Source organism: Ranitomeya variabilis, chromosome 2 (genome assembly GCF_051348905.1).
Source record: "Ranitomeya variabilis isolate aRanVar5 chromosome 2, aRanVar5.hap1, whole genome shotgun sequence".
Classification (NCBI taxonomy): Eukaryota; Metazoa; Chordata; class Amphibia; order Anura; family Dendrobatidae; genus Ranitomeya; species Ranitomeya variabilis.
The window spans coordinates 626,630,341-626,658,237 of record NC_135233.1 but is presented as its reverse complement, the minus strand read 5'-3'; the positions used below and the strand labels follow the sequence as shown (position 1 = coordinate 626,658,237).

General features: G+C 47.1%; 1 protein-coding gene across 2 annotated transcripts in view; it reads left to right on the top strand.

The window, feature by feature from the left end:
* The window catches only part of LCAT (lecithin-cholesterol acyltransferase), a 99,113-nt gene continuing 71,216 nt past the window's right edge, over positions 1 to 27,897 (top strand). The window contains exon 1 of one of the 2 annotated variants that reach the window (XM_077289030.1): positions 1 to 157. Coding sequence is in view for 1 of the 2 variants with exons in the window: in XM_077289029.1 (XP_077145144.1) it covers positions 1,907 to 2,087 (181 nt within the window). In the remaining variant the exon portion in view is untranslated. Of the gene's footprint in view, positions 158 to 1,871; positions 2,088 to 27,897 lie in introns of those variants that run through there. The other variant, XM_077289029.1, reaches the window with a different exon arrangement.

Sequence of the window (27,897 nt, the reverse complement as noted above, 5' to 3'; positions counted from 1 at the left end):
GCTGTCTGGAGACAGCGCGTACTTACCGTCGGTTCCCAGCGTCATGACACTTCTCACGGATCGTGGTGCTGCTGCATCGGCCAAACCTGCTGTATGTTAAGCGACTGATACCAGGGAACAACAGCGACCCCCATCTAGGACCATCACACCACTGCAGGTACCGACAATGGGGTGGAGGGGGGTATAAACCGTGTCCTGTGCTCAACAGGGAGGCCCAATACCACCGAGGAGCTGTATTTTGCCCGGGCACCGATGTGTCCACAGACTGCATGGCCACATAAGTCAACAGGGAGGGCACATACGGAGACTTCCGAGAACCAAAAAAAAAATACCAGGTGGAATTTTTGCAGCAACAGGGAGGGTACACTGACCGTGGCCTCCGAGGCTCTATTTCTTTGCCCGGCATTGCCTCACAGGCTTTGCCTCGGGGGCCATACTTCGCTCAGGGGGGGCATGGAATACATGACCTCCGAGGCGACTACCGGTACCTGGTGACGGGTGCAGTAAACAAATGTCTGCCCAAATCCACCAGGCATCCTCTTCTGTCTTCAGAAGTCTTCCATCTTGAGGGTTCCCCATCAAGGACAGGAAACCAACTGATGCGGAGAGAGGAGCCGCCCCTTTTATCTTGAAGGTTTCCTGTCCTTGAAGGGCGGGTCCCCTCTCTCGTGCTGCCGTCATGTATGATGGAAAAAAAGCCATAACTGTGACTGGCTAATAAAAGGAAAAGATTAATATGGGCAAAATGAACACAGACCTTGGACAGAGGAAGATTGGAAAAAAGTGTTATGGACAGACGAATCCAAGTTTGTGGTGTTTGGATCACACAAAAGAACATTTGTGAGACGCAGAACAACTGAAAAGATGCTGGAAGAGTGTCTGACGCCATCTGTCAAGCATGGCGGAGGTAATGTGATGGTCTGGGGTTGCTTTGGTGCTGGTTAAGTGGGAGATTTGTACAAAGCAAAAGGGATTTTGAATAAGGAAGGCTATCGCTTCATTTTGCAATGAAATGCCATGCCCTGTGGACAAGTGTAGGTACACTGTTTTATCAAGACCAAAGTCAGTGCAGCCGTCCACCAGGACATTTTAGAGCACTTCATGCTTTCCTCTGCCAAAAAGCTTATTGGAGATGGAAATGTCATTCTCCAGCAGGACTTGGTACCTGTCCACACTGCCAAAAGTACCAATACCTGGTTTAAAAACAATAGTATCACTGTGATTGATTGGCAGCAAACTCGCCAGACTCTAACCCCATAGAGAATCTATGGGGTATTGTCAAGAGGAAGATGGGAGACACCAGACCCAACAATGCAGACGAGCTGAAGGCTGCTATCAAAGCATCCTGGGCTTCCATAACACCTCAGCAGTGCCACAGGCTGATCGCCTCCATGCCATGCCACATTGATGCAGGAATTGATGCAAAAAGAGCCCCGACCAAGTATTGAGTGCATTTACTGAACATGCATTTGAGTAGACCAACATTTCAGATTTTAGCATCATTTTTTTCAAGCTGGTGTTATAAAGTATTCTAATTTACTGAGATAATGACTTTTGGGTTTTTATTAGCTGTAAGCCATAATCATCAACATTAACAGAAATAAAAACATGAAATAGGTCACTGTGTGTAATGACTCTATAGGAGTTTCACTTTTTGTATTGAAGAACTAAAATAAACTTTTTGGATGATATTCTAATTTTGTGAGACACACCTGTAGCTGTCTGCAGTCACCTGAAGAAGGAGGCCACATCCAGGGCTTTACTTTTGGCTAGGAGGATCAAGTTGCAGGACAGAGTAGAGAATACAGCTAATCATTAACTGTGAATCCATGAAATGTCCATCTGTTTGTTCTCCTCCCTGGTGTGTTGTCCAGTGCACGTCCTCTGCCCCGGTTGTATCCTGTATATGAGAATGAGAGCAGTCAGGACAGACATTGCACCATGGCCACCCCTATGGAAGATCTTTCTGCTGCTATTCACAGTACACCTGCGTCTTGCTGAGGCATTTTGGCTTTTCGATGTCCTGTTTCCCCCCAGCATTACTCCAAAAGCAGCACTAAGCAACGACAGTTCACCTGTGGTGTTAGGTAAGAAATGCGTCTTTGGAAGAGAAGAATGGCTGAGGTCAGATCTGGACGGATGTGTGACGTGTCAGGATGTGTGGCTGGTGGGCATCATTCTGGACAGGTTAACAATCTGACATGAAGACATTTTAGCCTATCCAGTCCAGACAATAGCCAACAGAAATGTATGTCAGTCTCCTATCTACCTGTATTGAGGTGGACCACATTCATACCAGTGTTACGGTTTGTTTGTTTTATATCATAAAATGCAAGTGCCTGATGGACCGCATGTACTTATTAGAGAAGTGATTGCGCAGGTGTGGGGTGCTGGCACATAAATTGGGATTAAAATGTTCCTCTGTCTTGTATAAATCTGAAGAGCCATCTCTGCAGCTTCTTCATCAGCTTTTATGGAGACAATCCACATCTCTCTGCTCTTTATATGCCTCAATAGATCATTAATTCTAGAACAAAAAAAAGAAGGAGAAACGTCACATCCATATTCCTTAAAATCGATCTTTATTGAATATTCACTGTGAAATTCGTGATAAAAATCCTTGACAATTCACTGACGCGTTTCTGGCACTAATCGCAGTGTGAACTGTGATATCACGAAAAAAGTATATAAAACCAGCACAACTTCGTGTGGACATCCAACATTGTACAATGATGGTGCCCACACGTCACCTGAGACCAGCATTGTACAATGATGGTGTCCACAGTGTCACCCTGAGACGAGCATCGTACAATGATGGTGTCCACACTGTCACCTGAGACCAGCATCGTACAATGATGGTGTCCACACTGCACCTGACACCAGCATCGTACAATGATGATGTCCACACTTCACCCGAGACCAACATTGTACAATGATGGTGTCCACACTGTCACCTGAGACCAGCATCGTACAATAATGGTGTCCACACTGCACCTGAGACCAGCATCTACAATGATGATGTCCACACGTCACCTGAGATCAGTATTGTACAATGATGGTGTCACCTGCACCTGAGACCAGCATCGTACAATGATTATGTCCACACGTCACCTGAGACCAGCATCGTACAATGATAGTGTCCACACGTCACCTGAGTCCAGCATCGTACAATGATGGTGTCCACACTGTCACCTGAGACCGGCATCGTACAATGATGGTGTCCACACGTAACCTGAGACCAACATCGTACAATGATTATGTCCACACTTCACCTGAGACCAGCATCGTACAATGATGGTGTCCACACATCACCTGAGACCAGCATCGTACAATGAATTATGTCTACACGTCACCTGAGACCAGCATTGTACAATGATTATGTCCACACGTCAGCTGAGACCAGCATCGTACAATGATGGTGTCCACACGTCACCTGAGACCAGCATCGTACAATGATAGTGTCCACACGTCATCTGAGACCAGCATCGTTCAATGATTATGTCCACACATCACCTGAAGCCAGCATCGTACAATGATGGTGTCCACCCGTCACCTGAGACCAGCATCATACAATGATGGTGTCCACATGTCACCTGAGACCAGCATCGTCCAATGATTATGTCCACACATTACCCAAGACCAGCATCGTACAATGATTATGTCCACACGTCACCTGAGACCAGCATCGTACAATGATGGTGTCCACACGTCACCTGAGACCAGCATCGTACAATGATTATGTCCACACGTCACCTGAGACCAGCATCGTACAATGATGGTGTCCACACGTCACCTGAGACCAGCATCGTACAATGATTATGTCCACACGTCACCTGAGACCAGCATCGTACAATGATGGTGTCCACACGTCACCTGAGACCAGCATTGTACAGTGATTATGTCTACACTTCACCTGAGACCAGCATCGTACAATGATTAGGTCCACACATCACCTGAGACCAGCATTGTACAATTATTATGTCCAAACGTCACCTGAGACCAGCATTGTACAATTATTATGTCCACACGTCACCTGAGACCAGAATTGTACAATGATGGTGTCCACACGTCACCTGAGACCAGCATCGTACAATGATTATGTCCACACATCACCTGAGACCAGCATCGTACAATGATGGTGTCCACACGTCACCTGAGACCAGCATTGTACAGTGATTATGTCTACACTTCACCTGAGACCAGCATCGTACAATGATTAGGTCCACACATCACCTGAGACCAGCATTGTACAATTATTATGTCCAAACGTCACCTGAGACCAGCATTGTACAATTATTATGTCCACACGTCACCTGAGACCAGAATTGTACAATGATGGTGTCCACACGTCACCTGAGACCAGCATCGTACAATGATTATGTCCACACATCACCTGAGACCAGCATCGCACAATGATTATGTCCACATGTCACCTGAGACCAACATCGTACAATGATAGTGTCCACACGTGACCTGAGACCAGCATCGTACAATGATGGTGTCCACACGTGACCTGAGACCAACATCGTACAATGATTATGTCCACACATCACCTGAGAACAGCATTGTACAATGATAGTGTCCACACGTCACATGAGACCAGCATTGTACAATGATGGTGTCCACATGTCACCTGAGACCAGCATCGTACAATGATTATGTCCACACGTCACCTGAGACCAGCATCGTACAATGATTATGTCCACACGTTACCTGAGAACAGCATCGTACAATGATTATGTCCACACATTACCCGAGACCAGCATCGTACAATGATTATGTCCACACGTCACCTGGGACCAGCATCGTACAATGATTATATCCACACGTCACCTGAGACCAGCATCGCACAATGATAGTGTCCACACGTCACCTGAGACCAGCATCGTACAATGATTATGCCCACACGTCACCTGATTATGTCCACACTTCACCTGAGACCAGCATCGTACAATGATTATGTCCACACATTACCCGAGACCAGCATCGTACAATGATTATGTTCACACATCACCTGAAAGCAGCATCGTACAATGATTATGTCCACACGTCACCTGAGACCAACATCGTACAATGATAGTGTCCACACGTCACCTGAAACCAGCATCGTACAATGATGGTGTCTGTTGTGAATTCTGTTCTCGAGCTCCCTCCTGTGGTTATGAATGGTACTTCGGCGAGTTCTGTTCATGGACTCCCTCTGGTGGTTGTGAGTGGAGCTGCTGGTTCTGAGATTCGTTCTCCAGCTGATCTCGTTCAGGTCTTGGCTGGCTGCTCTATTTAACTCCACTCAGATCGTTACTTGATGCCAGCTGTCAATGTCCTAGTACTGGTTCAGTTCACTTGGATCTTTCAGATGACATGTCTACTTCAGCAAAAGCTAAGTCCCTGCTAGCTTATTTGTTACCACTGTGTTTTTGTCCAGCTTGCTTTAATGAATTTATCTTGTTAGCTGGAAGCTCTGGGACGCAGAGTGGCACCACCGCGCCGTGAGTCGGTGCGGTGATTTCTTTTGCACACTCTGCGTGGTTTTTTGTTAGTTTTTTATGCTGACCGCAAAGATACCTTTTCTATCCTCAGTTTGTTTAGTCAAGTCTGGCCTCCTATGCTGAAACCTATTTCATTCCTGTGTTTGTGACTTCCATCTTACTCACAGTCAATATATGTGGGGGCTGCCTATTTCTTTGGGGAATTTCTCTGAGGCAAGCTAGGCTGTATTTTCTATCTTTAGGGGTAGTTAGCTCTTAGGCTGTGAAGAGGCGTCTAGGCAGAGTCAGGAACGCTCCACGGCTATTTCTAGTTGTTGTGATAGGATTAGGAATTGCGGTCAGCAGAGCTCCCACTTCCCAGAGCTCGTCCTGTGTCGCTAGTTTGCTCATCTGGTCATTTCTAGTGTTCCTAACCACCAGCCCAACATAACAGTACAGCTGGCCCGCAAAGTGTTAATGCATCTCAATAGAGGGATAAGAGAAGTTCTGAGACCATTTTTTTTCTCTGCAGTGTGTTTTGTATTTCTTTTCCCCTTAACCTCTGGGTGGTACAGGACACAGGTGTAGATATGGACATTCTAGGTCTGTCCTCTTGTGTGGATCAACTCACTGCAAGGGTACAAAGCATTCAAGATTATGTAGTTCAGAACCCGATGTTAGAACCCAGAATTCCAATTCCTGATTTGTTTTCTGGGGATAGATCTAAGTCCCTGAATTTCAAAAATAATTGTAGACTGTTTTTTGCTTTGAAACCCCGCTCCTCTGGTGACCCCATTCAGCAAGTAAAAATAATTATTTCTTTGTTGCGTGGCGACCCTCAAGACTGGGCATTCGCCCTGGCGCCAGGAGATCCTGCATTGCGTAATGTAGATGCGTTTTTTCTGGCGCTTGGATTGCTTTATGATGAACCAGATTCAGTGGATCAGGCAGAGAAAATTTTGCTGGCTTTGTGTCAGGGTCAGGATGAAGCGGAGGTATATTGTCAGAAGTTCAGAAAGTGGTCTGTGCTTACTCTGTGGAATGAGTGTGCCCTGGCGGCAATTTTCAGAAAGGGTCTTTCTGAAGCCCTTAAGGATGTTATGGTGGGATTCCCCACGCCTGCTGGTCTGAATGAGTCTATGTCCTTGGCCATTCAGATCGATCGACGCTTACGTGAGCGCAAAAATGTGCACCATTTGGCGGTGTTTCCTGAGCAGAAGCCTGAGCCTATGCAATGTGATAGGACCTTGACCAGAGCTGAACGGCAAGAATACAGACGTCAGAATGGGCTGTGTTTTTACTGTGGTGACTCCACTCATGCTATCTCTGATTGTCCTAAGCGCACTAAACGGTTCGCTAGGTCTGCCACCTGTTGTGAATTCTGTTTGTGGGCTCCCCCGGTGGTGTTTTATGGTAGTGCCACTTATTTGCCTTCTTCTATCCTTGATCACCTGTTGACACCCATTAGGGGAGTTTCCTATTTAAGGCTGCTTGGCTGCTGGTCCGATGCCGGCCAACAATGTATCAGTAGCATTCTGTTGCATTCTCCTGCCTCAAGATCCTGTTCAGCTAAGTTGAATTTTGTTTCTAGTTAATGCTATTTTTGTCCAGCTATTTGCAATGTGACTCTCTGTAGCTGGAAGCTCTCGTGGACTGAAATTGCCACTCCAGTGGCATGAGTTGTCACTGGAGTTTTAAAGTAATTTCAGGATGGTGTTTTTGAGTAGTGTTTTGAAGTTGACCGTGAAGTGACTCTTTCCTGTACTTCTGCTATCTAGTAAGCGGACCTCACTGTGCTAAATCTGCTGTTCATCCTACGTATGTCTTTTCCTCTTGACTCACCGTCAATATCTGTGGGGGGCTGCTATCTCCTTTTGGGGTTCATCTCTGGAGGTAAGGCAGGCCTATATATTCCTCTGATAGGGGTAGTTAGATCTCCGGCTGGCGCGTGGTGTCTAGGGCATTGTAGGAAACACTCCCCGGCTACTTCCAGTGTTGTGTCAGGTTCAGGTCACGGTCACTTTAGTTCCCATCACCCGAGAGCTAGTCCGTTGTTATTTTGATTTCCCTGCCATTGGGAAAATCATAACAGTTTGGACGGCCCCATGTGTTAAATTAAAACTATGCACTAAAGCAGGAAAGGATATGAAAAGGTTTTTTTTCCTTCTGTGTTTGGAAAGTGTACCTTAGTGCTTATTTGTACTCCTTGCTTAAACTGCAGTCTTCAGCCTTTTTTTTTTTCCTCTCCTCTTAATCTCTGAATGGCTTTGGTTACACCTGTTTGAATCATGGATCCACAGAGTTTGGTTGCAGGTCTGAATAACCTGGGTACAAAGGTCCAGAACTTACAAGATTTTGTTATACGTGCTCCAATGTCTGAACCTAAGATCCCTATGCCTGAATTTTTTACCGGAGACAGATCCCGTTTTTTGAATTTCAGAGAGAATTGTAAATTGTTTTTGTCTCTGAAATCTCACTCTGCTGGTGATCCTGCGCAACAGGTTAAAATTGTTATTTCTCTATTGCGGGGTGACCCACAAAGTTGGGCATTTGCATTGTCGCCAGGGGATCCTGCGTTATTAAATGTAGATGCGTTTTTTCTGGCTTTGGGGTTGCTTTATGAAGAACCTAATTTAGAGATTTTGGCTGAGAAAGCCTTGATAGCTCTTTCCCAAGGGCAAGATGAAGCTGAGATATACTGCCAAAAATTTCGTAAATGGTCGGTGCTTACTAAATGGAATGAGTGCGCTCTAGCAGCTAATTTCAGAGAAGGTCTCTCTGATGCCGTGAAGGATGTCATGGTGGGGTTCCCTGTGCCTACAGGTCTGAATGATGCCATGAAATTGGCTATCCAGATTGATCGGCGTTTTCGGGAGCGCAAATCTGTGCACCATATGGCGGTATCTTCTGAGCAAAAACCTGTGCACCATATGGCGGTATCTTCTGAGCAAAAACCTGTGCATCATTTGGCGGTGACCTCTGAAAAGGCACCAGAGCATATGCAATGCGATAGTGTATTGTCTAGAGGCGAACGACAGAATTACAGGCGCAAAAATGGGTTGTGCTTCTATTGTGGAGATCCAGCTCATGTTATATCAGCATGCTCTAAACGCATAAAGAAGGTTGATAAAAAGGTTGATAAATCTTTTTCTATGGGTACCTTGCAGTCTAAATTTCTTTTGTCCGTGACATTGATTTGTACTTTATCATCTGTTACTGTGAATGCTTATGTGGATTCTGGCGCCGCTCTGAGTCTCATGGATTGGTCCTTTGCCAAGCGTTGTGGGTTTGATTTAGAGCCTCTGGAGGTTTCTATTCCCTTAAAGGGTATTGATTCTACACCTTTGGCTAGCAATAAACCACAATATTGGACACAAGTGACTATGCATCTTTCCCCAGACCATCAGGAGATTATTCGTTTCCTTGTGTTATATAATCTACATGACGTATTAGTACTTGGATTACCATGGTTACAAATTCATAATCCAGTCTTGGACTGGAGATCAATGTCTGTGCTGAGCTGGGGATGTCGGGGGATTCATGGGGATGCACCTTTGGTTCCCATTTCTTCATCTACTCCCTCTGAGATCCCAGCATTTCTGTCAGATTTTTATGATGTCTTTCAGGAGCCTAAAACTGATTCTCTCCCCCCTCACAGAGAGTGTGACTGCGCTATTGAGTTGATTCCCGGTAGTAAATTTCCTAAGGGTCGCTTGTTTAATTTGTCTGTACCTGAACATACTGCTATGCGGGAGTATATCAGAGAATCTTTGGAAAAGGGTCATATTCGCCCCTCTTTGTCTCCACTGGGGGCAGGGTTTTTCTTTGTGGGTAAAAAGGATGGTTCATTGAGACCTTGTATCGACTATCGACTTCTGAATAAGATTACAGTTAAATACCAGTACCCGTTACCTTTACTGACTGATCTTTTTGCTCGCATAAAGGGGGCGAAGTGGTTCACTAAGATCGATCTACGTGGTGCGTATAATTTGGTGCGGATTAAGCAGGGGGATGAGTGGAAGACCGCATTTAATACGCCTGAAGGCCATTTTGAGTATTTGGTAATGCCTTTCGGTCTCGCGAATGCCCCTTCCGTTTTTCAGTCCTTTATGCACGATATTTTCCGTGAATATCTGGATAAATTTATGATTGTGTATTTGGATGATATTTTGATTTTTTCGGAGGACTGGGAATCTCATGTTCAACAGGTCAGGAGAGTTTTTCAGGTTTTACGAGCTAATTCTCTATTTGTGAAGGGCTCAAAGTGTATTTTTGGGGTTCAGAGAATTTCCTTTTTGGGATATATTTTTTCCCCTTCATCTATGGAGATGGACCCTGTTAAGGTTCAGGCTATTTGTGATTGGATACAACCTACTTCTCTAAAGAGTCTTCAGAAATTCTTGGGATTTGCTAATTTCTATCGCCGATTCATAGCGGGTTTTTCTGCCATTGCTAAACCTTTGACTGATTTGACCAAGAAGGGTGCTGATGTTGCTAATTGGTCCTCTGCGGCTGTGGAGGCCTTTCGGGAGCTTAAGCGCCGCTTTTCTTCTGCTCCTGTGTTGCGCCAGCCTGATGTGTCGCTCCCGTTCCAGGTTGAAGTAGATGCTTCCGAGATCGGAGCAGGTGCAGTTTTGTCGCAGAAAGGTCCTGACTGCTCAGTGATGAGACCATGTGCGTTTTTCTCTCGAAAGTTTTCGCCCGCTGAGCGAAATTATGATGTTGGAAATCGGGAGCTCTTGGCCATGAAGTGGGCATTTGAGGAGTGGCGTCATTGGCTTGAGGGTGCTAGACACCAGGTGGTGGTCTTGACTGACCACAAAAATCTAATTTATCTTGAGTCAGCCAGGCGTCTGAATCCTAGACAGGCGCGCTGGTCGTTGTTTTTCTCTCGATTTAACTTTGTGGTTTCATATCTGCCTGGGTCTAAGAATGTGAGGGCGGATGCCCTCTCTAGGAGTTTTGAGCCTGACTCGCCTGGTGATTCCGAACCTACTGGCATCCTGAAGGATGGGGTGATATTGTCAGCTGTCTCCCCAGACCTGCGGCGCTCTTTGCAGGAGTTTCAGGTGGATAGGCCTGATCGCTGTCCGCCTGGTAGACTGTTTGTCCCTGATGACTGGACCAGTAGAGTTATTTCGGAGGTTCACTCTTCCGCGTTGGCAGGTCATCCTGGAATTTTTGGCACCAGGGATCTGGTGTCTAGGTCCTTCTGGTGGCCTTCCTTGTCTCGAGATGTACGTATTTTTGTGCAGTCTTGTGATGTTTGTGCTCGGGCTAAGCCCTGCTGTTCCCGAGCCAGCGGGTTGTTGTTGCCCTTGCCTATTCCTAAGAGGCCTTGGACGCACATCTCTATGGACTTTATTTCTGACCTTCCTGTTTCTCGTAGGATGTCCGTCATCTGGGTGGTGTGTGACCGTTTTTCCAAGATGGTTCACTTGGTACCTTTGCCCAAATTGCCCTCCTCCTCTGAGCTGGTCCCTCTATTTTTTCAGAATGTTGTGCGTTTGCATGGTATTCCTGAGAATATAGTGTCTGACAGGGGTACTCAGTTTGTGTCTAGATTTTGGCGGGCGTTCTGTGCCAGGATGGGCATCGACTTGTCTTTTTCGTCTGCATTCCATCCTCAGACTAATGGCCAGACTGAGCGTACTAATCAGACCTTGGAGACTTACTTGAGGTGTTTTGTGTCCGCTGATCAGGATGATTGGCTTGATTTTTTGCCATTGGCAGAGTTTGCCCTTAACAATCGGGCCAGTTCTGCCACTTTGGTTTCTCCATTTTTTTGTAATTCAGGGTTTCACCCTCGCTTTTCGTCCGGTCAATTGGAGTCTTCGGATTGTCCTGGAGTAGATGCTGTGGTTGATAGAATGCATCAGATTTGGGGACAGGTTGTGGACAATCTGAAGTTGTCCCAGGAGAAGACTCAACAGTTCACTAATCGTCATTGGCGTGTCGGTCCTCGTCTTTGTGTTGGGGACCTGGTTTGGTTGTCTTCTCGATTTGTTCCTATGAAGGTCTCGTCTCCTAAGTTTAAGCCTCGGTTTATCGGCCCTTATAGGATTCTGGAGGTTCTCAATCCTGTGTCCTTTCGTTTGGACCTCCCAGCATCTTTTACTATTCATAATGTTTTTCATCGGTCATTGTTGCGGAGGTATGAGGTGCCGGTTGTTCCGTCTGCTGATCCTCCTGCTCCTGTGCTGGTTGAGGGTGAGTTGGAGTATGTGGTGGAAAAGATCTTGGACTCCCGTGTTTCCAGACGGAAACTTCAGTATCTGGTTAAGTGGAAAGGCTATGGTCAGGAGGATAATTCTTGGGTGACAGCATCTGATGTTCATGCTCCTGATTTGGTTCGTGCATTTCATAGTGCTCATCCAGATCGCCCTGGTGGTTCTGGTGAGGGTTCGGTGCCCCCTCCTTAAGGGGGGGGTACTGTTGTGAATTCTGTTTGTGGGCTCCCCCGGTGGTGTTTTATGGTAGTGCCACTTATTTGCCTTCTTCTATCCTTGATCACCTGTTGACACCCATTAGGGGAGTTTCCTATTTAAGGCTGCTTGGCTGCTGGTCCGATGCCGGCCAACAATGTATCAGTAGCATTCTGTTGCATTCTCCTGCCTCAAGATCCTGTTCAGCTAAGTTGAATTTTGTTTCTAGTTAATGCTATTTTTGTCCAGCTATTTGCAATGTGACTCTCTGTAGCTGGAAGCTCTCGTGGACTGAAATTGCCACTCCAGTGGCATGAGTTGTCACTGGAGTTTTAAAGTAATTTCAGGATGGTGTTTTTGAGTAGTGTTTTGAAGTTGACCGTGAAGTGACTCTTTCCTGTACTTCTGCTATCTAGTAAGCGGACCTCACTGTGCTAAATCTGCTGTTCATCCTACGTATGTCTTTTCCTCTTGACTCACCGTCAATATCTGTGGGGGGCTGCTATCTCCTTTTGGGGTTCATCTCTGGAGGTAAGGCAGGCCTATATATTCCTCTGATAGGGGTAGTTAGATCTCCGGCTGGCGCGTGGTGTCTAGGGCATCGTAGGAAACACTCCCCGGCTACTTCCAGTGTTGTGTCAGGTTCAGGTCACGGTCACTTTAGTTCCCATCACCCGAGAGCTAGTCCGTTGTTATTTTGATTTCCCTGCCATTGGGAAAATCATAACAGCCACCATTGGTACGGTACAGCCAAAATTTCTTTTGTCCGTTACTCTGATTTGCTCTTTGTCGTCCTATTCTGTTATGGCATTTGTGGATTCAGGCGCTGCCCTGAATTTGATGGACTTGGAGTTCGCCAGGCGCTGTGGTTTTTTCTTGGAGCCCTTGCAGTATCCTATTCCATTGAGAGGAATTGATGCTACACCTTTGGCCAAGAATAAGCCTCAGTACTGGACTCAATTGACCATTTGCATGGCTCCTGCACATCAGGAGGATATTCGCTTTTTGGTGTTGCATAATCTGCATGATGTGGTCGTTTTGGGTTTGCCATGGCTACAGGTCCATAATCCTGTATTGGACTGGAAATCAATGTCTGTATCCAGTTGGGGTTGTCAAGGGGTACATGGGGATGTCCCATTGTTGTATATTTCGTCCTCCCATCCTTCTGAAGTCCCTGAGTTCTTGTCAGATTACCGGGATGTATTTGATGAGCCCAAAACCAGTGCCCTACCTCCTCATAGGGATTGCGATTGTGCTATTAATTTGATTCCTGGTAGTAAGTTTCCGAAGGGCCGACTGTTCAATTTATCTGTGCCAGAACACGCTGCAATGCGGAGTTATATAAAGGAGTCCTTGGAGAAAGGGCATATTCGCCCGTCGTCGTCACCGTTGGGAGCAGGGTTCTTTTTTGTGGCCAAGAAGGATGGTTCTCTGAGACCTTGTATAGATTACCGCCTTCTTAATAAAATCACCGTCAAATTTCAGTACCCTTTGCCGCTACTGTCTGATTTGTTTGCTCGGATTAAGGGAGCTAGCTGGTTCACCAAGATAGATCTTCGAGGGGCGTATAATCTTGTGCGTATTAAACGGGGCGACAAATGGAAGACAGCATTTAATACGCCCGAGGGCCATTTTGAGTACTTGGTGATGCCATTCAGGCTTTCTAATGCTCCATCTGTGTTTCAGTCCTTTATGCATGACATCTTCCGAAAGTACCTGGATAGATTCATGATTGTATATTTGGATGATATTTTGGTCTTTTCGGACGATTGGGAGTCTCATGTGAAGCAGGTCAGAATGGTGTTCCAGGTTCTTCGTGCTCATTCCTTGTTTGTGAAGGGGTCTAAATGTCTCTTTGGAGTTCAGAAGGTTTCATTTTTGGGTTTCATTTTTTCCCCTTCTACTATCGAGATGGACCCTGTTAAAGTTCAGGCCATTTATGATTGGACTCAGCCTACTTCTGTGAAGAGCCTTCAGAAATTTCTGGGCTTTGCTAATTTTTACCGTCACTTCATCGCTAATTTTTCTAGTGCTGTTAAACCATTGACTGATTTAACCAAGAAAGGTGCTGATGTGTTCAATTGGTCCTCTGCGGCCATTGAGGCTTTTCAGGAGCTGAAGCGTCGTTTTTCTTCTGCCCCTGTGTTGTGTCAGCCAGATGTTTCGCTCCCGTTTCAGGTCGAGGTGGATGCTTCTGAGATTGGAGCAGGGGCTGTTTTGTCTCAAAGAGGTTCTAATGGTTCTGTAATGAAACCATGTGCTTTCTTTTCTAGAAAGTTTTCGCCTGCTGAGCGCAATTATGATGTGGGTAATCGAGAGTTGTTGGCTAGGAAGTGGGCGTTTGAGGAGTGGCGACATTGGCTTGAAGGAGCCAAACATCGCGTGGTGGTCTTGACGGATCACAAGAATCTGAATTATCTCGAGTCTGCCAAGCGTTTGAATCCTAGACAGGCTCGATGGTCGCTGTTTTTCTCCCGCTTCAATTTCGTGGTTTCGTACCTTCCGGGTTCTAAGAATGTGAAGGCTGATGCCCTTTCTAGGAGTTTTGTGCCTGATTCTCCGGGAGTTCCTGAGCCGGCTGGTATTCTCAAAGAGGGGGTAATTTTGTCTGCCATCTCCCCTGATTTGTGGCGGGTGCTGCAGGAGTTTCAGGCTGATAGACCTGACCGTTGCCCAGCGGAGAAGCTGTTTGTCCCTGATAGATGGACTAGTAGAGTTATCTCTGAGGTTCATTGTTCGGTGTTGGCTGGTCATCCCGGAATCTTTGGTACCAGAGATTTGGTGGCTAGATCCTTTTGGTGGCCTTCCTTGTCACGAGATGTGCGTTCTTTTGTGCAGTCCTGTGGGACTTGTGCTCGGGCTAAGCCCTGCTGTTCTTGTGCCAGTGGGTTGCTTTTGCCCTTGCCGGTCCCGAAAAGGCCCTGGACGCATATTTCCATGGAGTTTATTTCAGATCTCCCTGTCTCTCAGAGGATGTCAGTTATCTGGGTGGTTTGTGATCGCTTCTCTAAGATGGTCCATTTGGTACCTTTGCCTAAATTGCCTTCCTCCTCTGATTTGGTTCCATTGTTTTTCCAGCATGTGGTTCGTTTACATGGCATTCCGGAGAACAACCGTCGGACAGAGGTTCCCAGTTTGTTTCAAGATTTTGGCGGTCCTTTTGTGCTAAGATGGGCATTGATTTGTCTTTTTCTCCAGCTTTCCATCCTCAGACAAATGGCCAAACCGAACGAACCAATCAGACTTTGGAAACATATCTGAGATGCTTTGTTTCTGCTGATTAGGATGATTGGGTGTCCTTCTTGCCTTTGGCTGAGTTCGCCCTTAATAATCGGGCCAGCTCGGCTACTTTGGTTTCGCCTTTTTTCTGTAATTCTGGTTTCCACCCTCGTTTTTCTTCAGGGCAGGTTGAGCCTTCGGACTGTCCTGGTGTGGATTCTGTGGTGGACAGGTTGCAGCAAATTTGGACTCACGTAGTGGACATTTTGACATTGTCCCAGGAGAAGGCTCAACGTTTCGCTACCCGCCGTCGCTGTGTTGGTCCCCGACTTCGTGTTGGGGATTTGGTTTGGTTGTCGTCTCCTTTTGTTCCTATGAAGGTTTCGTCTCCTAAGTTTAAGCCTCGTTTCATTGGTCCTTATAAGATTTCTGAAATTATTAATCCTGTGTCATTTCGTTTGGACCTTCCAGCTTCTTTCGCCATCCATAATGTGTTCCATAGGTTGTTGTTGCGGAGATATGTGGCTCCTATGGTTCCCTCCGTTGATCCTCCTGCCCCGGTGTTGGTTGAGGGGGAGTTGGAGTATGTGGTGGAGAAGATTTTGGATTCTCGTATTTTGAGACGGAAACTTCAGTATCTAGTCGAGTGGAAAGGTTATGGTCAGGAGGATAATTCCTGGGTGGTTGCCTCTGATGTTCATGCTGCCGATCTTGTTCGTGCCTTTCATTTGGCTCGCCCGGAGCGGCCTGGGGGCTCTGGTGAGGGTTCGGTGACCCCTCCTCAAGGGGGGGGTACTGTTGTGAATTCTGTTCTCGAGCTCCCTCCTGTGGTTATGAATGGTACTTCGGCGAGTTCTGTTCATGGACTCCCTCTGGTGGTTATGAGTGGAGCTGCTGGTTCTGAGATTCCTTCTCCAGCTGATCTCGTTCAGGTCTTGGCTGGCTGCTCTATTTAACTCCACTCAGATCGTTACTTGATGCCAGCTGTCAATGTCCTAGTACTGGTTCAGTTCACTTGGATCTTTCAGATGACCTGTCTACTTCAGCAAAAGCTAAGTCCCTGCTAGCTTATTTGTTACCACTGTGTTTTTGTCCAGCTTGCTTTAATGAATTTATCTTGTTAGCTGGAAGCTCTGGGACGCAGAGTGGCACCACCGCGCCGTGAGTCGGTGCGGTGGTTTCTTTTGCACACTCTGCGTGGTTTTTTGTTAGTTTTTTATGCTGACCACAAAGATACCTTTTCTATCCTCAGTCTGTTTAGTCAAGCCTGGCCTCCTATGCTGAAACCTATTTCATTCCTGTGTTTGTGACTTCCATCTTACTCACAGTCAATATATGTGGGGGCTGCCTATTTCTTTGGGGAATTTCTCTGAGGCAAGCTAGGCTGTATTTTCTATCTTTAGGGGTAGTTAGCTCTTAGGCTGTGAAGAGGCGTCTAGGCAGAGTCAGGAACGCTCCACGGCTATTTCTAGTTTTCTTGTGATAGGATTAGGAATTGCGGTCAGCAGAGCTCCCACTTCCCAGAGCTCGTCCTGTGTCGCTAGTTTGCTCATCTGGTCATTTCTAGTGTTCCTAACCACCAGCCCAACATAACAGGTGTCCACACGTCACCTGAGACCAACATCGTACAATGATTGTGTCCACACGTCACCTGAGACCAGCATCGTACAATGATTATGTCCACACGTTACCTGAGAGCAGCATCGTACAATGATTATGTCCACACATTACCTGAGACCAGCATCGTACAATGATTATGTCCACACATTACCTGAGACCAGCATCGTACAATGATTATGTCCACACATTACCCGAGACCAGCATCGTACAATGATTATGTCCACACGTCACCTGGGACCAGCATCGTACAATGATTATGTCCACATGTCACCTGAGACCAGCATCGCACAGTGATGCTGTCCACACGTCACCTGAGACCAGCATCGTACAATGACTATGCCCACACTTCACCTGATTATGTCCACACTTCACCTGAGACCAGCATCGTACAATGATTATGTCCACACGTCACCTGAGACCAGCATCGTACAATGATGGTGTCCACCCGTCACCTGAGACCAGCATCATACCATGATGGTGTCCACATGTCACCTGAGACCAGCATTGCACAATGATTATGTCCACACATTACCCAAGACCAGCATCGTACAATGAATATGTCCACACATTACCCGAGACCAGCATCGTACAATGATTATGTCCACACGTCACCTGAGGCCAGCATCGTACAATGATGGTGTCCACACGTCACCTGAGACCAGCATCGTACAATTATTATGTCCATACATCACCTGAGACCAGCATTGTACAAGGATAGTGTCCACACGTCACCTGAGACCAGTATCATACAATTATTATGTCCACACTTCACCTGAGACCAGCATCGTACAATGATGGTGTCCATACGTCACCTGAGACCAGCATCGTACAATGATTATGTCCACACGTCACCTGAGACCAGCATCGTACAATGATGGTGTCCATACGTCACCTGAGACCAGCATCGTACAATGATGGTGTCCACACTGTCACCTGAGACCAGCATCGTACAATGATGGTGTCCACACGTCACCTGAGACCAGTATCATACAATTATTATGTCCACACTTCACCTGAGACCAGCATCGTACAACGATGGTGTCCATACGTCACCTGAGACCAGCATCGTACAATGATTATGTCCACACGTCACCTGAGACGAGCATCGTACAATGATGGTGTCCATACGTCACCTGAGACCAGCATCGTACAATGATGGTGTCCACACGTCACCTGAGACCAGCATTGTACAATGATTATGTCCACACGTCACCTGAGACCAGCATTGCACAATTATTATGTCCACACATCACCTGACATCAGCATCGTACAATGATGGTGTCCACACGTCACCTGAGAACAGCATTGTACAATGATGGTGTCCACACTGTCACCTGAGACCAGCATTGTACAATGATGGTGTCCACACTGTCACCTGAGACCAGCATCGTACAATTATTATGTCCTCACGTTACATGAGACCAGCATCGTACAATGATGGTGTCCACACGCCACCTGAGACCAGCATTGTACAATGATGGTGTCCACACTGTCACCTGAGACCAGCATCGTACAATGATTATGTCCACACGTTACCTGAGACCAGCATCGTACAATGATGGTGTCCACACGTCACCTGAGAACAGCATCGTACAATGATAGTGTCCACACATCACCTGAGACCAGCATTGTACAATGATTATGTCCACACATCACCTGAGACCAGCATCGTACAATTATTATGTCCACACGTCACCTGAGAATAGCATCGTACAATGATAGTGTCCACACGTCACCTGAGACCAGCATTGTACAATGATAGTGTCCACACGTCACCTGAGACCAGCATTGTACAATGATTATGTCCACACTTCACCTGAGACCAGCATCGTACAATGATAGTGTCCACACTTCACCTGAGACCAGCATCGTACAATGATAGTGTCCACACGTCACCTGAGACCAGCATCGTACAATGATGGTGTCCACACTGTCACCTGAGACCAGCATTGTACAATGATGGTGTCCACACATTACCTGAGACCAGCATCGTACAATGATTATGTCCACACGTCACCTGAGACCAGCATCGTACAATTATTATGTCCTCACGTTACATGAGACCAGCATCGTACAATGATGGTGTCCACACGCCACCTGAGACCAGCATTGTACAATGATGGTGTCCACACTGTCACCTGAGACCAGCATCGTACAATGATTATGTCCACACGTTACCTGAGGCCAGCATCGTACAATGATGGTGTCCACACGTCACCTGAGAACAGCATCGTACAATGATAGTGTCCACACGTCACCTGAGACCAGCATTGTACAATGATTATGTCCACACATCACCTGAGACCAGCATCGTACAATTATTATGTCCACACGTCACCTGAGAACAGCATCGTACAATGATAGTGTCCACACGTCACCTGAGACCAGCATTGTACAATGATAGTGTCCACACGTCACCTGAGACCAGCATTGTACAATGATTATGTCCACACTTCTCCTGAGACCAGCATCGTACAATGATAGTGTCCACACTTCACCTGAGACCAGCATTTTACAATGATTATGTCCACACTTCACCTGAGACCAGCATCGTACAATGATAGTGTCCACACTTCACCTGAGACCAGCATCGTACAATGATAGTGTCCACACGTCACCTGAGACCAGCATCGTACAATGATGGTGTCCACACTGTCACCTGAGACCAGCATTGTACAATGATGGTGTCCACACATTACCTGAGACCAGCATCGTACAATGATTATGTCCACACGTCACCTGAGACCAGCATCGTACAATTATTATGTCCACTCGTTACGTGAGACCAGCATCGTACAATGATGGTGTCCACACTGTCACCTGAGACCAGCATTGTACAATGATGGTGTCCACACGTCACCTGAGACCAGCATCGTACAATGATGGTGTCCACACGTCACCTGAGACCAGCATCGTACAATGATGGTGTCCACATTTCACCTGAGACCAGCATCGTACAATGATAGTGTCCACACATCACCTGACATCAGCATCATACAATGATGGTGTCCACACGTCACCTGAGACCAGCATTGTACAATTATAGTGTCCACACTGTCACCTGAGACCAGCATTGTACAATGATGGTGTCCACACTGTCACCTGAGACCAGCATCGTACAATTATTATGTCCTCACATTACCTGAGACCAGCATCGTACAATGATGGCGTCCACACGTCACCTGAGACCAGCATTGTACAATGATGGTGTCCACACTGTCACCTGAGACCAGCATTGTACAATGATAGTGTCCACACGTCACCTGAGACCAGCATTGTACAAAGTTTGACCGGCTTAGAGATGCCCTTAATCTGGTTGACTGGGACAATGTCCTCAGAAATAAGAATACAGATAATAAATGGGAAATGTTTAAGAACATCCTAAATAGGCACTGTAAGCGGTTTATACCTTGTGGGAATAAAAGGACAAGAAATAGGAAAAACCCAATGTGGCTAAACAGAGAAGTAAGAGGGGCAATTAACAGTAAAAAGAAAGCATTTACACTACTAAAGCAGGATGGCACCGCTGAAGCTCTAAAAAACTATAGGGAGAAAAATACTTTATCTAAAAAACTAAATTAAAGCTGCCAAAAAGGAAACAGAGAAGCACATTGCTAAGGAGAGTAAAACTAATCCCAAACTGTTCTTCAACTATATCAATAGTAAAAGAATCATAAGTGAAAGTCTAGGCCCCTTAAAAAATTGCGAGGAAAGAAAGGCTGTAGATGACGAGGAAAAAGTTAATATATTAAAAACCTTCTTCTCCACGGTATTCACGGTGGAAAATGAAATGCTAGGTGTAAATACCAAGAGACAAAGAAAAGCCTATATTAAGGGTCACCAATCAGACCCAAGAAGAGGTGCGAAACCGGCTAAATAAGAATAAAATAGATAAATCTCCGGGTCCAGATGGCATACACCCACGAGTACTAAGAGAACTAAATAATGTAATAGACAAGCCATTATTTCTTATATTTAGGGACTCTATAGCAACGGGGTCTGTTCCACAGGACTGGCGCATAGCAAATGTTGTACCAATATTCAAAAAGGGCTCTAAAAGTGAACCTGGAAGTTATAGGCCAGTAAGTCTAACCTCTATTGTTGGTAAAATATGTGAAGGGTTTCTGAGGTATGTTATTCTGGATTATCTCAATGAGAATAACTGTGTAACTCCATATCAGCATATCCAACTGTGCCTGATCCATGCTGGCACTGCGGAATAGAGAGAGGAACAATGCTCCATATATGGTGGAACTGTGACAAAATAAAGCCTTTTTGGGAGGGGGTGTATTCGGCCTATCTTAAGATCACAGGAGAGAAGATTCCCCTGTACCCCAGATAGCTCTCCTTTCAGTACTACCAGGATCCATTAGATCATAAAAACGCATTCTCCTAGGTTTTTGCATGACGGCAGCACGCTCGGTGATTCCCAGACACTGGCGATCAATAGCAACTCCATCTATGTCTGAATGGCAGCAAGAGCAGTCACACATATGCTACATGAATGGCAGCAAGAGCAGTCACACATATGCTACATGGAGGAATTATCTGCAGAAGCATCCAGAGACCACAACAAATGTATCCAAGTCTGGCGCCCCTGGATCCTATTCAGGGATTCACCAAACTTCCCATCATTATTTACCTGATCAAGACTATTAGTAGGTGGCATCAGCTTCACAAGCTCTCCCCCCACTTTTTTTTCCTCCCTCTCTCACCTCCATCTCTCTATCTATCTTTCTTTTTCCCCTCTTCCCGTCCTCCTTTCCCTTCCATTCATACTATTATCATTTTCTCATAGTAAAATTATTCAGGATATACAGTTATTGGGTCAAGCTTGGTTCTGGCCCGGTGACCCTAACTGAAATTAAGTTAATACCTGGCTCTTGTTATTGTTATGGAAGGTATTTCCAAACACAATTAACATAGGATTTAGTGTCTTAGTTCTTACATACCTTAACAAGGTGCACACAGTCTCTATAAAAAACAGGAGTTGCCGGCGCCGCCTCCCTATGCACACAGACAGAGCATGCACAGAGCAAACAGCAGACATGAGGCACACAGCATGGAGCTGGCAGCAGAGAGAAGTCACAACAAGGCCCAGAGAAGTAAGTGAGTTTGAGTGTAATGCAGGTGGGGGATGGGAGGCCATGCAGTGATGCCAGCAGAGTTGTTACAACTTGCACCAGTGACCCTATTCCCTCACATCTCCTCCAGTCCCTTTCCCCGGCTGTCACCTCTCACCAAACAAAAATATTCAACCTCTCTCTTCTGGTATCTTTCCCTACTCATTTAAGCATGCCATCATACATCCATTACTTTAAAAAAATCCTGCGACCAAAACTGTGTCGGTAACTATAAACCTGCCTCTAATCTTCCCTACATCTCTAAATTCCTTGAACCCCTGATCCACTCATGTCTTATCCGCTATCTCTCAGATAACTCTTGTCGACACTCTATGATCCGGGTTTCCGCTGTTTACACTCTACTGAAACTGCCCTCACTAAAGTCTTTAATGACCTACTAACAGCTAAATCTAATGGTCACTGCTCCATGCTAATTCTATTGGATCTCTCAGCAGCATTCGATACTGTGGATCATCAGCTCCTCCTCACTATGCTCCACTCCATCTGCCTCAAGGACACCGTTCTCTCCTGGTTCTCCTCCTATCTCTCTGACCGCTCCTTCACTGTATCTTTTGCTGGTTCCTCCTCCTCTCATCTTCCCCTTACTTTTGGGGTTCCTCAAGGATCAGTCCTAGGCCCCCTCCTCTTCTCTTTGTATACCGCCCCTATTGGACAAACAATCAGTAGGTTTGGGTTCCAGTACCATCTCTATGCTGATGACACCCAATTATACACTTCTTCTCCAGATATCACGCCTGCCTTTTTAGAAAACACTGTTGATTGTCTTACCGCTGTCTCTAACATCATGTCCTCCCTCTATCTGAAACTGAACCTGTCAAAAACTGATTTTCTTGTGTTTCCTCCCTCTACTAACCTACCTTTGCCTGACATTGCCATCTCCGTGTGTGGTTCCTCCATTACTCCCCAGCAACATGCCCACTGTCTTGGGGTCATACTTTATTCTGAGCTTTCATTCACCCCCCACAATCGATCATTGGCTCGCTCTTGTTATCTGCATCTCATAAACATTTCTAGAATTCGCCCTTTTCTTACTTTCGACTCTGCAAAAACTCTTACTGTTTCACTTATTCATTCTCGTCTGGACTATTGTAACTCTCTACTAATCAGCCTCCCTCTTAGGCTACTTTCACATTCCCATCTTTCCTCTGCCATCGCAATACGTCTATTTTTGAAAATGCAGGATCCTGCATTTTCCCATAGACTTGTATTAGCGACGCATCGCGATGGATGGACACACGTTTCGTCCGTCGTGCACTGGATTCTGTGGAATTTGACGGGCCGTCTTTTGCAAAAAAAACGTTCAAGGGAACGTTTTTCTGTACGTTGTATCCAGTGTTTCCGACTGCGACTGCATGTACGTGTATGTATGCCAAACTGCTTGCATTGCTATCCTTCACTCACATTGGTGCGCGTCGCAGCAGACTGTAAACTGGATCTCTGCCTACTGTCACACACCTGTCCTGGGTATCCCGGGCTCCACACCCTTCCCCTGGTCTGCTGCCCTCTGTTGTGCTCCTCGTCTGGTTTGCACATTTCCCGGCATGGATCAAGGACATCATCTCATTAGACCTATTTAAGGCCCCATTAGACACTCTGGTTTCTTGGGATTGAGACTTTAGTACTATGGCGTGTGACGACAGCTGTGCTTTTTGCATTGGTGCTTGCACTCATTCCTGCTGGGTTCCACATCATCCATCCTGTTTCTCCTGAAAAATAATTTTACCTAATTTTAGTGAACACAATACTAAGTAGTACAATAAAAGTGATATCTTACTAATTCTCGCACAATCACATTGTTTCCCATGAATTCTAGTTCTAATCAGCGATGTCCACTAATGTCATCTCATGTATATGGCCGCCCTCACCCTGTGAATGCCTGACCTTTCACCAACAGCCCCATCTTTTCCTGCTCTGTCCACATTCAGCAGTAATTGCCTAACCTCTTATGTCCTGGACTGTGCAGATAACCTTTGGTCTATGCCCTACAATCATTAACAAGTTGTGACATATCTGCTCCAAAGTCATTTCCCAAACACAATCCAGGCCTATTCATGGCATCAGTGAATCTTAGGGCTTCAATCTGTGATTTCCCATTGTAGACCTCATACCCATAGTTAGGGGGAGCCATCTACCTGTTTGTGGAGCTTGTATCCCCCAATACTCAAGAAGAGCTCTCCGGTTTTGATCATGAACTCAGGAGCAGAATAAAAATCAGTAAAAAAAGGGCAAAATCCAAATGATGAGTGACAGGTGGATGACAATGACTGGTGAGACAATCTCATGGAAACTTCCCCTAGTAACTAAGAGATTACCTGGTCCAAAACCTTATAACCTCATCAGATAAAGAAAAATGTGTAGTCTCAGATGTTGTTTTCTCCATCTTAGTTACTACAGTGCTGCCTCTTGTCTGCTCCATCTTCAGTGCTGGACTGCTGCTTCTTGTGCGCTGTCTCCTCCATCCTCAGTGCTGGACTGTTGCTTCTTGTGCCCTTTCTCCTCCATCTTCAGTGCTGGACTGCTGCTTCTTGTGCTCTGTCTCCTCCATCTTCAGTGCTGGACCGCTGATTCTTGTGTTCTGTCTCCTCCATCCTCAGTACTGGACTGTTGCTTCTTGTGCCCTTTCTCCTCCATCTTCAGTGCTGGACTGCTGCTTCTTGTGCTCTGTCTGCTCCATCCTCAGTACTGGACTGCTGCTTCTTGTGCTCTGTCTCCTCCATCTTCAGTGCTGGACTGCTGCTTGTGCGCCGTCTCCTCCATGTTCAGTACTGGACTGCTGCTGCTTGTGCTCTGTCTCCTCCATCCTCAGTGCTGGACTGCTGCTTCTTGTGCTCTGTCTCCTCGATCTTCAGTGCTGGCCTGCTGCTTCTTGTGCTCTGTCTCCTCCATCCTCAGCGCTGGACTGCTGCTTCTTGTGCGCTGTCGGCTCCTTCTTGTGCTCTGTCTGCTCCATCCTCAGAGCTGGAATGCTGCTTCTTGTGCTCTGTCTCCTCCATCCTCAGTATTGGACTGCTGCTTCTTGTGCTCTGTCTCCTCCATCCTCAGTGCTGGACTGCTGCTTCTTGTGCTCTGTCTCCTTGATCTTCAGTGCTGGCCTGCTGCTTCTTGTGCTCTGTCTCCTCCATCCTCAGCGCTGGACTGCTGCTTCTTGTGCGCTGTCGGCTCCTTCTTGTGCTCTGTCTGCTCCATCCTCAGAGCTGGAATGCTGCTTCTTGTGCTCTGTCTCCTCCATCCTCAGTATTGGACTGCTGCTTCTTGTGCTCTGTCTCCTCCATCCTCAGTGCTGGACTGCTGCTTCTTGTGCTCTGTCTCCTCCATCTTCAGTGCTGGACTGCTGATTCTTGTGCTTTATCTGCTCCATCCTCAGTGTCGGACTGCTGCATCTTGTGCTCTGTCTCTTCCATCTTCAGTGCTGGACTGCTGCTTCTTGTGCTTTATCTGTTCCATCCTCAGTACTGGACTGCTGCTTCTTGTGCTCTGTCTCCTCCATGTTCAGTATTGGACTGCTGCTTCTTGTGCGCTGTCTCATCCATCCTCAGCGCTGGACTGCTGCTTCTTGTGCGCCGTATCCTCCATCCTCAGTGTCGGTCTGCTGCTTCTTGTGCGTCGTCTCCTCCATGTTCAGTACTGGACTGCTGCTTCTTGTGCGCTGTCTCTTCCATCGTCGGTGCTGGACTGCTACTTCTTGTGCTCTGTCTGCTCCATCCTCAGTGCTGGACTGCTGCTTCTTGTGCTCTGTCTGCTCCATGTTCAGTATTGGACTGCTGCTTCTTGTGCTCTGTCTGCTCCATCCTCAGCACTGGACTGCTGCTTCTTGTGCGCCATCTCCTCCATCCTCAGTACTGGACAGCTTCTTCTTGTGCTCTGTCTCCTCCATCCTCAGTGCTGGACTGCTGCTTCTTGTGCGCCGTCTCCTCCATGTTCAGTGCTGGACTGCTGCTTCTTGTGCTCTGTCTGCTTCATCCTCAGTGCTGGACTGCTGCTTCTTGTGCTCTGTCTCCTCAATGTTCAGTGCTGGACTGCTGCTTCTTGTGCTCTGTCTGCTTTATCCTCAGTGCTGGACTGCTGCTTCTTGTGCTCTGTCTCCTCCATCCTCAGTGCTGGACTGCTGCTTCTTGTGCTCTGTCTGCTCCATCCTCAGTGCTGGACTGCTGCTTCTTGTGCTCTGTCTGCTCCATCCTCAGTGCTGGACTGCTGCTTCTTGTGCTCTGTCTGCTCCATCCTCAGTGCTGGACTGCTGATTCTTGTGTTCTGTCTGCTCCATGTTCAGTATTGGACTGCTGCTTCTTGTGCTCTGTCTGCTCCATCCTCAGTGCTGGACTGCTGCTTCTTGAGCGCCGTCTCCTCCATCCTCAGTACTGGACTGCTGCTTCTTGTGCTCTGTCTCCTCCATCCTCAGCGCTGGACTGCTGCTTCTTGTGCGCCGTCTCCTCCATGTTCAGTGCTGGACTGCTGCTTCTTGTGAGCTGTCTCCTCCATGTTCAGTGCTGGACTGCTGCTTCTTGTGCTCTGTCTCCTCCATCCTCAGTGCTGGACTGCTGCTTCTTGTGCTCTGTCTCCTCCATCCTCAGTGCTGGACTGCTGCTTCTTGTGCTCTGTCTGCTCCATCCTCAGTTCTGGACTGCTGCTTCTTGTGCTGTGTCTGCTCCATGTTCAGTATTGGACTGCTGCTTCTTGTGCTCTGTCTGCTCCATCCTCAGTGCTGGACTGCTGCTTCTTGTGCGCCGTCTCTTCCATGGTCAGTGCTGGACTGCTGCTTCTTGTGCTCTTTCTGCTTCATCCTCAGTGCTGGACTGCTGCTTCTTGTGCGCCGTCTCCTCCATCCACAGTACTGGACTGCTGCTTCTTGTGCTCTGTCTCCTCCATCCTCGGTGCTGGACTGCTGCTTCTTGTGCTCTTCTCCATCCTCAGCGCTGGACTGCTGCTTCTTGTGCGCCATCTCCTCCATCCTCAGTACTGGACTGCTGCTTCTTGTGCTGTCTGCTCCATCCTCAGTGCTGGACTGCTGCTTCTTGTGCTCTGTCTGCTCCATCCTCAGTTCTGGACTGCTGCTTCTTGTGCTGTGTCTGCTCCATGTTCAGTATTGGACTGCTGCTTCTTGTGCTCTGTCTGCTCCATCCTCAGTGCTGGACTGCTGCTTCTTGTGCGCCGTCTCTTCCATGGTCAGTGCTGGACTGCTGCTTCTTGTGCTCTTTCTGCTTCATCCTCAGTGCTGGACTGCTGCTTCTTGTGCGCCGTCTCCTCCATCCACAGTACTGGACTGCTGCTTCTTGTGCTCTGTCTCCTCCATCCTCGGTGCTGGACTGCTGCTTCTTGTGCTCTTCTCCATCCTCAGCGCTGGACTGCTGCTTCTTGTGCGCCATCTCCTCCATCCTCAGTACTGGACTGCTGCTTCTTGTGCTGTCTGCTCCATCCTCAGTGCTGGACTGCTGCTTCTTGTGCTCTGTCTGCTCCATCCTCAGTGCTGGACTGCTTCTTCTTGTGCTCTGTCTGCTCCATCCTCAGTGCTGGACTGCTGCTTCTTGTGCTCCATCTGCTCCATGTTCAGTATTGGATTGCTGCTTCTATTGCTCTGTCTTCTCCATCCTCAGCGCTGGACTGCTGCTTCATGTGCGCCGTCTCCTCCATGTTCAGTGCTGGACTGCTGCTTCTTGTGCTCTGTCTCCTCAATGTTCAGTGCTGGACTGCTGCTTCTTGTGCTCTGTCTGCTCCATCCTCAGTGCTGGACTGCTGCTTATTGTGCTCTGTCTCCTCCATCCTCAGCGCTGGACTGCTGCTTCTTGTGCGCCGTCTCCTCCATGTTCAGTGCTGGACTGCTGCTTCTTGTGAGCTGTCTCCTCCATGTTCAGTGCTGGACTGCTGCTTCTTGTGCTCTGTCTCCTCCATCCTCAGTGCTGGACTGCTGCTTCTTGTGCTCTGTCTCCTCCATCCTCAGTGCTGGACTGCTGCTTCTTGTGCTCTGTCTGCTCCATCCTCAGTTCTGGACTGCTGCTTCTTGTGCTGTGTCTGCTCCATCCTCAGTGC